Raw genomic sequence first — 14,518 nt, 5'->3', positions numbered from 1 at the left:
AATTTGTCTTTCTCTAAGTGAACTATTTCAGAAATGAGATGGGTATTTTAAATACATATTTTGAAAATTACATGACAAAAAGTATGCATATAGATGGCTGAACTTTTGTTCAAAGAAACGTGAAATAAGGAATGGATGCAACTGTTAAACAGCTGAAAATAGTAAATAATCTGAGAGTTTACTTTGGACACTAATGGAGCCTAAAAGCTTTTAAAATGACAGAAATTTCACCAACTTTAGTGATTCATAGGCTTATTTTTGTTACAGAGGTTGGTCATATAGCTGGCAATTTTCCTTTTGTGTGATTCTTGTAAATTATTGTGCTCTGTTATCTGAGTGAAAAGCTACTAGAGTTATGTGAATGAATGAATACGACGACATCACTTCAGAAGATTGAAGCAATTCCCAATTGTACATGTATACAATTTCTCCATACTTTTTTTAAAAAAAACCTCTTTTTTCTTTGACGTAACCGTTGAAGAAGATGTGCTACTATTGTGATGCACTTTAAAACTGTATCTTACTCAATGTGAAATGTGCTTTTACACAACTGCATTTCTTTGTGGAGCGATGATTTCCGTTTACTGCATCCTGGTTTATACATACTAAATGTAGTGTGTTTGATCCGTAGTGTGACATAAAGCATATTTTTATTAAATTGCACCTTCTAAAATAACAGAGATTGTAGAATACCCTTTAGTCACTTAGCGTCAAGTCTAATGAAAACCCTATTTAGCATCAACTGTTTTCCTTTCAAATGTTTTGACAGTAGTCATCCCTGTAGAGTGCTTTCCGTATTAGGCTCCAGTAGCTTGGACGTAACCTGATCTGTGTTTTCTTTCAGAGTGTTGTCTGCTGACCTAGAGAACACTTGCATTAGCTGCATTGATCAATCCACATCACATCTCATCATTTAGGAGACAATTAATACTGTAGCGTAAAGACTCCCCAGAGCATTTTCTTAGAGCTGGATTGCTTTACACAGAAACCACAGGAGTTGTTTGCAAAAGGAGGAAGAAGCCAAGTAGGAAGAAAAAGCATTAGGAAAGATTTGTCTAGAAACCAAGTTTCATTTTCTGTAGTCACTTCCACTTATTGTCACTTAAACTCCCTTTTTTGATGGAGTGTTTTGGGGAAAAAGAAAAAGAAAAAAGGAAAAAACTGTATTTTTAATGTTTTGTTGAAAAGACACTATAACAAGCCAAATAAATGTTCCAAAAATCTTACTCTTGACAAAAATGCATTTGATAGTGATACTTGCATAACTTGCTCTTGAGAGTGTAATAATTTTAAGTTTATATTTAATCCAAGGACTATTAACCTGACAACTTTTGAAATACTGATTGACACATTTTAATCCTAATTATTTTTAAATAACATTAAAATATTGTCTATTAAAATAGAGAAAAAATATGTTTGTTTCTTTTTCTGTCAGTTTTACTGTAGAGCTTCTTCCACGAAGTTGAATTTCAGTATTGCCTGATACTGTTTCTTAAGATAAAAGTTTTTGAAAGATTGTGAGTGGACATGTATACATTAAGTTAATGAGCAGGCAGGACTCTTAGTGTGCTGTTTCATCTTTTGATAATGAAATATTTAATCTTTAGAGATAATCCACAGAAGCAGACGAGAAGCATTTACTAATAAAAAACCATTTTTTTTCTTGCAGATGATTAAAGTTACTGTACTGTTCTCTTTTAAAGTCTATGTTGCAGCGTTGTAAGGAGTGTATCTTAAGCTGAGTTGATAGCAGTACATATTACTAAAGACATGAAACTGAAGGGAAGGGAACTTTAGCGAGGAGATTTCTTACCTTCCTGGTACATTTCTTTAATCTATGTTTTGCCTGTGATTCTGTGCAGATGGTAAAATGATAATGAGAGCAACCAACATGTTGTGAACTTCAGAAATCATTACAAACTTCTTAGTATTTACCACAACATTACATTGTAATTTTCATTTATTTAGGTAGAGTGAATGATTTTTTCATAAGAAAAGATTCATGTGTGATCATGTCAATTATATTTACTAGGAATACATCAATGACTAAAATGATATTTATTTTTGTGATAATTCCATGGTGCAAACTTGTTATTTTGCTTTCCCACCCTATAATATTGAAGTAAAATATGCACTGGCATTGAATAGAGATACGTATTGGGCATATCTTTGCATGACAGTACTATTACGTTTTCAGGAATACACCAATATCATGATGGTTCATGTTACAATTTTATTCTGTTAGTAGAATTGTTCTAGTGGTATTTGAAGGTAAAAACACGGTGATGGAAAAATCATTAATTTGAATATCTTGTAAATGAACAGAATGTGTTTGTGGAAGCATGTACTATGTGAAACTTCAAAGCCACTTTACTTAGACATCTACATTGTCTTGTTTTGTTATTTCTGCAGAAAAGTGGAAACTACAATATTCCCTTTTATGTTTCATTTTTCCAACTCCTGGTAGATCCTGTTTTTCAAGTCGGAACTGATTTTATGGAAGCTATTTAAGTGGTTTGATATGTGGAATACAGAATGTGGATTGTTTCAGTGCAGTGTGATACTTGTTTCCTTAGGATTGATACTGAGTGTTTTTTATATTCTTTCTCTAGTGAGGATGTATCAAGCTGTAACCCAGTATGTAAAAAAAGCTTTTTTGCTATACAGTAAAGCCAAACAAAATAATCTAAAACCACCCTAGTCACAAAAAATAGATTAAGTATTTTTCTACAATTCTGCGTCCATCTTTGGCTGTCCTGTAAATGTTTTTCATTAAGAAATCAAAGAAATAAGGACTGGCATGATTTTTTGTAACACAAACAGCACAATGTCAGTTTTGAAAATGGTTATGTGACAACATAGGCTTTGTCTAAGCCTTTCTAGAGAATTATAACTAAAGCTATGGTAGTTATTTAGTATTTTTTGTAGTCTGCATAGAAATGCAAATTCTATGAGGTAGTTCACAAAAGACGAGATAGACAAGGCACACCAGTCTTTCTCCTGGCTACAAGAACAGGCAAGTCATTATAGAGTCAATGAAATTAAAGGTGAGAGTAAGTAACGGTGATATAAGGGAGAGGGAGTGACAGCCAATACAAGTGCTTCAGACTGGAGAGGAGAATTAAGTGAAACAATACAGAACAGAATAGAACAGTTAAAACTGAAAACTAGGCAAAACTCAACTGACAAAAACCAGAGGGTTACACTGAGACAGAGTTTGGCAATAAGGAATATGTTCAAGGACTGTTTTTCTTAAGCATCTGTCCTATCTTTAAAGATGAGTATGAGGGGAAAGTGCCCCTTGCTCTGCTTCATTGTGACCAAAGGCCTAGTATTCTTACATACAGAATAAAGATATATTTCACCAATCCGACGTATTTGACAAGTGTGTAGTATTTTCCCATGACCTTAGAACGTGGATGCTTAGAAGGTAGTTGTTTGGAGTCTAGATATCCTGCATGAACGGTATTCAGCATAATTCTAAACAGAATTTCTTGAAATGTAATTTGTGAGATATTGACTACTTATTTGGTACAAGCTTTCATAAGTTCCAAATGCTAAATCACATTAAAGACCACTTAAACTCTATGCATTCAGTAAATAATTGCAGTTACTGCAGGGATGTTATAAGGTAGGAAGGTTGTAAAAGACAAAGTGGATAATCAAATATATGAAATCAGTTGGCCTTGAAAGGTCTTGCCATAACAACTTGTAGCTGTTTTAAGAAACGACCTAATAATGTCTACACTAAATGAATGTATTTGCAGTGCAGGTGTTCATTACAAAAGTTTATTCCAAGTGCCTCTGTAATATACTAGCTATTATGTTCAACCTTGTGTAACCTAAAAGTTGTACGATATTTTAGAATAAGCTAGAACTAGGCCAAAATAATTTAAAAGACATGTTCTGCACACACTTACTGTATTTACTAATATTTCCAACAAAACCTAATGAGTTTTGTTCTTTATTTTTTCTTTTGCTTCTAACTTGTATTATGCAGATTGACTTGGAAAATTATGTGTTTATAGGATCTACACAAATAAGGGCTGTTTAAAACATCTTCAGATCATCAGTATGCTATCTATTGGAAATCTCTCCTTTTGTTTGTATGTTTATGAAGGTATTGCTAGTTGTTTTTTGCAAGGTTGATTTTGAGTGCCATCTTTATGCCATAATTGAAGCGGTTTGTGGGATCCTGAAGAATCCGCTTTATTCAGACCAACTTTTGGTATTTGCAGGTACTACAGAGCGGGTGTGTCTGATCCAGGGAACAGTTGAAGCACTAAATGCAGTTCATGGCTTCATTGCAGAGAAGATTCGAGAAATGCCTCAAAATGTGGCCAAGACAGAACCTGTCAGCATTCTACAGCCTCAGACCACTGTTAATCCAGACCGCATCAAACAAGTGAGTTTTTGATTGGGAATAGAGAGTCACAGCAGCTACTTAGAAGTCTTAAAACTTTAAGGCTGCAAGGGGTCAACATAACATGTTCTTTAAGAAAATGTTAATTTACCATTTAGTAATTTGCTGGTCCTCTTTTTCCTTATGCTTATGTGTTCTATGTTCCTCAGCAATTCTTTTAGACAGTGTTTTATAAGTTTCTATGCCACACTCTAATGTGTTTCTTTCATAAACTTTTCTTTACTGTATAAGGTGATAATACACTTCTAGATTTATAGTTAAAGATTGCTGAATTTTAATCTTAAACGATGAAACTCTTTGTAAATCTTTAGCATTACTAAAAATCATAAATTAACTGAATGTTTTCTACTTTTTATGTAAATAAAGTAAAAAAAAAAATGTTAATTGCTTTTTAGACCCTATATCAGACTTTAAAATCTTACCTGTAAGAACTTAAAAATATAAAGAGAATTTACTTGAGATGTTTCCTTCAATTTCAGTTTATGTTATTTTTGGCATCTTTTTGCCTGCTTTACACTGCTTCTTTCAAAATCTATGAGCAATGCAAAATAAATTTGCAAGGTATTATTGGTCTAATATTATTCATTTCATTACATTTTCCAGAACAATTTTAATTTTTTTTAAAAATTGCCCTGTAAGAAGAATGTGAAATACATCACACATGATTTTAAATTCTTTTCTATTGTATTGTATAAGAAAAAGATGAAGAAACAAGTGAGTGAACGTTAGTAAAATTTTGTCTTGTTTCTCTATAATGTGTAGGATAGATTTTAGTTTCTCACCTGTCCTATATGGGAAAAGATTATTTCATCCTACACTAGTGAGATTCCTATAAAGTAATTTGGTAACTGTATGAAATTACTTTACTTTGTATATAGTGACATATACAGAATGCTCATATGAAGATGTGTTTGAACAAGATAAGTTTGAAACAATCAGACTGCTTTAGATGGATGAAACTGTGCATAAGCCATTGTATATGATTTCTGATATATACTACTATTGTTTTTCTGTCTATGTGATACTTTTACATAAAAAATAGATAACTTATAAGAAAATATTAAAAAGAAAAGCCCAAATTTTATAGGATCAGTTTTTTAGTTATTAGACATGATAATTATTATGCCTGAGATAGAGAAAAAGCTGAAGAGACCTGTATTTTGAATGGCTTTTCTGCTCGTAAAATGTTAGATTTTATGGCAATAACCTAATGGGAAGAGTGTTCTCTATTACAACGAAAAGTGAGTTTCCCCTTTGCAACGAAATGAAGCTAATTTTTAGGTAAGTCAGTAAGATCCTGACAAACTAGATTACAGAGCTGTTTAGTGACATGCCTAAATACTTCCTGTCTTGTATCTGAATTTAATATAACTTGTCCACAAAACTTCTCCCCAAAAAATATTTGTAAAGTTGTTGAGGTTTTTTGTTGGTTTTTTTTTTTTCAGTTTGGTTGGTTGGTTTGGGGTTTGTTGTTTTTTTTTTTTTTTAACACAATTCCATATTTGGAATGTTAAACTAGATTCTGGAGGGATGGATTAGTGAACAGAGCTGCTGTAGTTAAGTAAAGACAGAGACTAAATATAATGTATAACTTATAAGACTGTGATTTATTGACTGGCTCTATATCTTAAAATTTAAATATATTACCTGTATGCATACAGGTATATGATAATGTGACTGCAAATATTTGGAGATATGCATGCACATATGTTGAGCAGTTTTAACCACAATGAATTGTTTAACTTGTCTTTTAATGAAGCAACATCTATTCATCATAAATTCATACGCTATAAATATTGACTCAATAAATCCACAATCCTTTATTTTTAGCAAGAAGTGAAATTGTTAGCTTAGTTCTTAGATAGAGTTTGCATTGAAGTAATCTATCCTCCAATGTCAAAATATACTGTATCTTAATGAAAGATTTAACATCTCTATTTAACAAATTAAATGGATAATATTTTGTAACAAGTAATCATGATCTAGAACTCCAGCATTGATGTTGTTTTTTTTTTTATAGCAGACAGGTCACAATTTTATTAAAATGATCAGGGCAGTGTCATTTTGAAGTTGGCAAAAAATAAGCCTTATGAATTACAATTTCTTCTTTTGCACAAACTTTTACATGGTTCTTGCTGTCTTAGAGTATTACCCAAGAACTTTGGCAATTAAAGTATTATGTTGCAGATTGAAGCAAGTAGACTTAGTATTTTAGATGGAGAGTTTATCTGAAATAATAAATTTTGCCTTCATTAGGACCTTGAAGATATTTCTAGTGGGTTTCTAGCTGTTTCTACGAAAAAGCAAAGGTAGTTTTCTCCCCATGAATGAAGATACCTGTAGTTGAAGCCTTGGAATGCCACCCGTGTCATTTGTCCGTTGTCATTTCTTTGTCCTGGGCTGCTTTACCAACACTCGCCTCAGAGAAGCAAGATAAGAAAGGAAGTATCTTCTGGCTACAGTTTCAATGAAGAAAGTCAGTAGGTAATCCCTTTGCTGACTGCTTGAGTTTTAGCACTTTCTTTCTTCAGGAAAGGCATGAGTATACACGGAGGCTGAGTCTGGCCTGGCATGGCATTTTTTCCTTGCTAATGAAAGTGACTATCCAAACATTCTGATCTCTCTAACTTCAGCTTTTTCAGTTTTGGAAGATTTGCAAACAAGTCTATCTGGTTCCGCTGCATTTTTCCACATCTCTTGATCTTATGGACTTCAGTAGATACCAGGTAGTTCTCTCCTCCAAGCAGGTCTGATATTTAATTGACGAATGTTTGCCTCTTTTATCTCTACGCAACACAGGCAATCTCTTCATAGATGTCAGCCATCTGCTGTTTCTAGGTATCATTCGACAATAACCAACTGATTCCTGTGCCCTTTCACTTCCTAGAAACTGCTATGAGCATCTAACCTCCCTTTTCTTTCTCTATTAGATGAAGCATCACACCAAATCTTTCAGACTATATTATAATCTAGGGGAGCAGAATACAGTCTTCATAAAATGATCAGAAGCCTGACTTGTTTCAGCTTTGTAATTAGCATACAAAACTTTAAATTTCACTTCTAAATAGCAGCCCCTATGAACAATGGAAAAGGCTGCATAATGTGTTCTTACCATATCACCTTCTTCAGAAACTATTGCTGCTTCTTTGTATGCTAGTTGATTTTTTCTTCCAGCTTTCAGTTTTTTTACAGATACCGGGTGTTGTAGCAGCCTGTCCAGGATGCAGATCAAATCAGAGATGGCCGTTGCAGAATTGTGTATTAAATAGAAAGATAGATGTGTGATCTTATAGTCAACTCCACATTAAGCAGGAGTTTGCGCTGTTTGGCCTTTTGAGATCACTTCCAACCTGAATCATTCTTTGGTTCTAAGAAATGTTTAGCTATCAAAGCATGGACAAAGATTTTAGAATTTCTTCCTTTAAAATCTGGAGCACAGCTTTCATATATAGAACTTCCAAATAATGTTTTAATTGGAGCCAGCTTCATTTCAGGTTTTTCGGTAGATAATTAACCTCTCATGAGTTTTTAATTTCAGTTCATTAATCATGGTCCCAGACATTGTATTCAAAACCTGAAAAACTGAATGTCTGAACTCAGATTTGTAAATTCACGTTCTTTTACTGAAAATGAACTTCAGAAATGCTGATCAAAATTTTTTAAAAAAGAAACATTCATAATTTTTAAATAAAAATTTTTACTTTGAAGTGCTTAAATAGAACCTGATTTGAAGAATAAAGATGTGAAAATATTGGCTTAAATGGAGAATTTTTTTTTTTTAAATATAGGATATGAGTTCTTCAGACTATAAAGACTAGGCACAGAATCATAAAATGGTTTGGTTTGGAAGAGAACTTAAAGATCACCTAGTTCCAGCCCCCCTGCCACAGACAGGGACACCTTCCACAATATCAGGTTGCTGAAAGCCTCATCCAACCTGGCTTTGAACACTTCCAGGAATGCGGCATCCACAGTCTCTCTGGACAACCTGTTCCAGTGTCTCACCACCCTCACAGTAAAGAGTTTCTGTCTTAAATCTAATCAAAATCTACCCTCTTTCAGTTTAAATCCATTACCCCTTGTCATATTACTACATGCTCTTATAAAGAGCCCTCTCCATCTTTCCTGTAGGCCTGTCATTAAGTACTGGAAAGCTGCTGTAATGTCTCTCTGTAGCCTTTTCTTCTCCAGGCTGAACAACTCCAGCTCTCTCAGCCTTTCCTCATTGGGAGGGTGCTTCAGCCTCTTGTTCATCCTCATGACCCTCCTCTGGACCTGCTTGAGAAGGTCCATGTCTTTATTATGCTGGGGGCACCAGAGCTGGACATAGTACTCCAGGTGGGGTCACACAAGAGTTGAGTAGCCTCCTAGCCACACCTCTCAGCCTCCTAGCCATGCTTCTTTTGATGCAGCCTAGGATACAGTCGTCTTTCTGGACTGTTAGTGCACATGGCAGGCTCATATTCGGTTTTTCATTAGCTGATACTCCCAAGTCCTTCTCTTCTTAAGAAACCTTCATTAGTTTCTTAAAATGCTTCTCCCTTCTGATGAACCTTTCTTTTTTTTATCATTCATTTAAGGCAACAGTCTATCACCTAGGTGAACTTTACTAAACTCCAGAATATGAGAAAAGAACTCTCATTTTTCATTTGAGGTAAATAACAGTAGGTAATTTTGTAAATCACGGTGTCTCTTCATCTAGTCTCTCATAAACTTTTTTTACTTTTGAACATAGGTGAAGAATCACACCAGTTACCATTCTGCAATGAATAATAAGATATGCAGGTGTACTTACAAATTATGACAAAAAAGAAAAAAAAACCTGTCATTATTTACTAGAGAAAGAGTTCTATACATTAGATCCCATGACAAAATTTTAACATTTTATAAAAATGCATGTACTATATCCTGTCCCTCACATGCCCTTGGTTTAATTCTGATGACAGATCACTGTTTTAATTTTCTGTTTCATTTTGCTATTGTTGGATATAATTTCAATATGTATGTGAGACTGTGTTTTATGAACACAACTCTGTCGCTAATGATTAACTCTTCATTGCATGCACTTCAAAAGTGGAATGCGAATAGAAGATTTTCTTGGAGGATGAAGAGCAGCGTACAGCATTGCAGAAATTTTCAGCGGTGTTCTGATTCTTAAGAAAACTTGGAAGTTATCTTATGCCTTCACATGGCATTGTAGTTTTGGTGGTATTTTTCCAAATCCCTAATTAGCCCCAAATCAAAATGGAACATTTTCTTTCTTCTAGGACTCAGGGGTTTTGACCTGAATCTTAGACCCATGTCTTCTTATGTGTTTTGATGTCTATGTCTGGTTACTTACTTGAGTTTTGTAGTGTTTCTGTATAACAGAACCAGATCTCACAGTAGTTCTGTGTTATGTTACTGTGAAAAGTTTTGAGGAAAGAGAGGATCCTGATTCTTCTTTGTCTATTTGACTGTAATCTTCATCCTAAATCATCCCTCCATCCAGAGTTGCTCTAATGATCCAAATGGCACCTGCTGGTTTGCTTTAAGGTCCTTACCCCTTCTTGTCCCCAGACAGAACACGAGGTAATCTTTCTTTTTACATCATACTTACCATACTTTTTTCCTTTTCCAAAGTCCCCAAGAGTTCATAAATGCAGATAAATTACATCTATAAACACCTGTAAGTTAATATTCCATCTATATATGCTAGCTTTTAGTCTTTTTGTCTTGCTGTATGTACTGTGTATTCTTTTACACAAAACCAAAACCAAATGCAAAGAGGAAAATAATATCAGAATGTATTTATTTGTTCTTTACAGAAGTGAAAAGATAGCAAGTAAAATTAGATCATAATTTATTTTCCAATTTTTATTTTAGAAATGTGTTATGAAGATAATGAAATGATTCTCTGAGATGAAAATCATTTGTCAAAGTTACAGATTAAAAAAAGTTCACAGCAGATGAGAAGAAGACTCAATACATTTAGGAAAGCAAGTAATCTGTTTAGAAAAGCTCACCTCTGATACTGTTGAAAGTCTAGTAAGTTAGTCTTTCGTATTGTTCAGCACAATGGGGCTTTTCAGTGCTCTCTGTTTCTCATTTTAGCCACAGAAGGTATTCAACTATTTAACACAATTCAAAAAAGATACTACCTTTTCTTAAAGTGCATTAAAATATTGGCTTAAGTGAATTAGTTTCGTCATCGCATTAATTTCAGTGATTTAAAAGCACCAATATTAATATATGCAAGACTGAAACTAGGTATTAGCTTAGTATTAACAATAATTTAATGTGGATGATGTTATTACCGAGGTTTCCTTTGTTTAGCAAGCCCTATAGTGAGAAACTAGAAATTGGTAAGCTGTAAATGCAGTTTCATCTTCACATTTAAATTATTTTCTTTATATGCTTTCATGTCTCATACCTGGTTTTCAACTGGTATTTCATTTTCTGCCTTTTCTTTCTGCTTTTCAATATATGAATATACTAATAGGTACTGAGAATTAAGTTAACTGTCTCAGTACAATATTATCTAGTCTGCAAGTATGGAAATTTTTTTAGTGTATATATATATATAAGGGTAAGACTTTTGTAATTCGTACATAGCTCTGCATCAGGCAATTCATGAAGTCCTTGCAAAAAGGCTCAGAGACCTTTTGGAACACTGTGCAGAGGGAGTATATGTATTCTATACTGCCGTTATACGGCTGTATCTTCACACTGATATTCAAAAATATGAGGCATGGAAGCGTGATGCTTTGACCATCTCTCTGCACCCTGTATGTTGTGCAGCCTGAGAGCAGTCTCACAGTATAATCAGTTCTTGTGAGTAACACAAGAAAGGAGTATTTTCTTGGAAAATACTTTCAGAAAATAGTGAAACCCAAATATGGCTGAAAGAGAATTTTATTTCTAAAATTAAGCTCCTTTTTTATTGCTTAAAATCTGTTTTCTCAAATGTTTTCTAGAAGCTTAAAGTAAAAATGAACAACACTCTCTTACCTGTAAATATAGTCTTCCATTCATTGTCTCAGAGGTAGAAGGAAAGGAAATAATATTTGAGAAAATAGAGAAAAACAATTTCACAATAGCTTGGATAGACTATTCAAGATACAGCTTAAAGAAACTCCAGAAGTCTTAGAAGTGGTGTGTGGTAGAAATTCTGACTGACTTTTTTCTATAACCTTGCCAGCAGTCAACTTGCAATTTCAGGAAAGCTTCAATTTAATAGTATGCATGTTTCAATCTCAAAAATTCAAACTCTGTAATGTAAATTCATCTTAAGATTTCTAATCACTTTACACATCTCATTCCCAGAAGCCTAATAACTACTAAAATCAAGTGTTTCTCTAATGCAAAACACTTGCCAAATTTTAAAAAAATTATTCCATGCTGCATAATAAATCAGAATTATTGAGCTCTGTCCAACTTTCTTTAAGAAGTAATTTTGCCTAAAATTTCTTGCAAAGCAATTGAGAGTATATCAATAAATTACTTATCAGCCAGTAGAAATTCAATACAAAATCCAAATGCCCGTGTTTCTTTTTTTTTTTATTTTTGAGAAATTACTTCATGTTACTTTAATATAGAAGAAATAAATAGGTATGTCTCCATGAATTAATTTTTACAAAATGCTGTCAGTTCTTTTATTTATATATACACTTTTATATATATCTATAGATATATAAAAAAATGAAAGCATTGATGTCAGTAAACCAAGTGAGAGAGATTAAACCTCAAACACACACAACCTGATATACAAAGAAAAAACAGCAAAAGCACAAAACAAAAAACCTTATCGCCTTTTTCAGTCATTGGTATTTATATTTGGGGAAAAAAAAATGTGTATGCCCATACTTGATTCTTGTTTGTTAATACAATTGGTTTGCTTTTAAGTGTCTATCTTTTTTCCATTGTATTTGAAGCAAGCTTTTGCTAAAATGGAATAGTGAAATGCTTCTACTTAATAGATATTATAGTTCAACAGCCACCTGAAATTAGTATTGTCCTCTTTCATTGCAGCCATACATTTCTCTGCTTTAGAAAGATTGATATTAATTGAAAACTGAGATGCTTCCAGTTTCTCAAATTGCTTATGGTGTCAGGGATTAGGTAATTATTCAGTGTTGAAGTGTTCTACTATTTTCTTGTAAGTCCACTAGTTAGGTTTAGTAACACTTGTGAAGAAAAAACTGTTTTTCATTTTATTAATTAGCCTGTCATACCAAAACAATATACAATACAGTATGTCCTAGTTAGCAGTGGTGTTGATCACACAAAGTATCAGATGTCTGAAATATTTTAGTCAAAATATATTTTCAGAGTTTTTCTGGAGAATAATAACTTTTTAAATATTTTTTTAGTTCAGGATGAGAATTTTATATATAGCTATAATAAAGAAAATCTATTGGAATAAGTTACAGTCCTCCATTCTGTTTGGTTGGGGTTTTTCGTTTTTTGTTTTTTTTTTTTTTTTTCCAGTTAGTTTAAGCTTAAATGTTGAAAATCAGTTCATTGAAATTTCAGACTTTGATAAGAGAGATATTGCATCATTCCACTAAAATCAAAAGTATAGTTCTATAATTGAATAGAGTTGACCCTGTACTATTATGAAGTCTAACATTTCTTCTAAATAATTCCAGTCCCTTGTGAATGAACCCGTGTTCTGTACAGAAAGACATGGGAGAATCCTTTGTAATTGTCTTGATTTTTTCAATGTCTAGCATCTGCTGACCAATAACATTATGCCGACCTACATATTTTTATAATGCCCTATACATGGTAGTATTTTTTACTTAAATCTCTTGAAAGAGTCTCAGTTCATGCTTCAGCTGTATATGTTTTATTTTTGTTTTTATTGTTTTATAACCTGAGTTACAAGTTGGAAACACAAAATAAGGATCTGTTTCTTAAGATATTTTTGGTGGTTTAGCTGCTTGTTTTTGTACAAACTATGAAAAAATGGATCTTCGTATTGCTTAACATACAACTAAAATATTTGTGTGTGCATATGTACAAGCCCATATTTTGCTAATACACAACTTTATGCATTCGCAGTGTCCCAGCTTTCTCATATGCATTAAGAGTTTTAGTGCAAAACTATGTATACCTTTTTTATGAGGGGCTATCAATGATTGTAAGTAACAGAATTGCTGAAAGTGTGAAATTTTGCTTCATTTGCTTTTAAATAGTTTGGGTTAGTAATTATATGACCATACGATAAATCACATTGTATAGATTTTAATATCTTATTTCTTAAATTAAAAGTAGTGTAATTCTAGATATTTTCTAATATTTATATACTAAAAAGATGTCAAAAAACTTGCTTTGAATAAGTATTGTATGTTATGTTTTGAAAACTGGATTTTTACATTTTCACTACATTTATAAAGAGAGAAGACTTATTCTGTCAGGATCTAATACTTTAAAAAGAGAAATGTGTATATAAAAATTTTAAACAGAGCAGTGCTTTTTTGATATGTTCAAGAATTAATGTTAAGCTTATGTATATTATTTAGAAAACATGATCAATAAATATGACTCTTAATTCTTTTTTGTGTTTATTTTGAACGTAGGCCTGATGATAGTTATTAACCTTTCCTCAACTAAATGAACATTTTTAACACTAATCATAAATATATTGTAGTAATTTGTTGCGAAGGTATTAGTTGCATGTTCATCCATCATGAGATTGATGTTTACATTTTTTCACCTGCCTCTCGATTAAAAAAGATCAATGAATATTTTAGCAGTTAATATATTGCTAAAAACTCAGTAGCTTCAGTGTAATTGTTGTAAGATATGGAACAGTTTGCTGGTTATAATCCATGCTCCAGAATGGTGCATTATAAGGTGCCAAAGTAAATGTGTCTAACTTCTTTCAGACATTGGCCTTGTTTGTTTGTAGACTGAGAATTGTTTCTAGTGTGCTCATTGAACTTGCTGGAATTTGTGTTTACTATAGTCTTCATTTTCCCCAAGAGGAGTAGAGAGGAAAGAATATATTCCTCATGTGGTCAGCATATTTTTGAGTATTTATGTGAGTTCACCATCTTGATTTCAAGTCATTAATTTGTTTTTACATGCATAAGCATGCATATTTACATG

At 32.8% G+C, this 14,518-nt stretch overlaps 1 protein-coding gene across 2 annotated transcripts in view; it reads left to right on the top strand.

Moving 5' to 3' along the window:
* Positions 1–14,518, top strand: part of NOVA1 (NOVA alternative splicing regulator 1) — a 154,174-nt gene that overhangs the window by 111,854 nt on the left and 27,802 nt on the right. For both annotated transcript variants that reach the window (XM_086613524.1, XM_086613523.1), the window contains exon 3: positions 4,239–4,405. In XM_086613524.1, the coding sequence (XP_086469650.1) occupies positions 4,239–4,405 (167 nt within the window). The remainder of the gene's footprint in view (positions 1–4,238; positions 4,406–14,518) is intronic.

The sequence above is a fragment of the Tauraco erythrolophus genome, chromosome 6 (genome assembly GCF_009769465.1).
Source record: "Tauraco erythrolophus isolate bTauEry1 chromosome 6, bTauEry1.pri, whole genome shotgun sequence".
Taxonomy (NCBI): domain Eukaryota; kingdom Metazoa; phylum Chordata; class Aves; order Musophagiformes; family Musophagidae; genus Tauraco; species Tauraco erythrolophus.
Note: the sequence above shows the minus strand (reverse complement) of the source record. Positions and strands in the feature narration are given on the sequence as shown.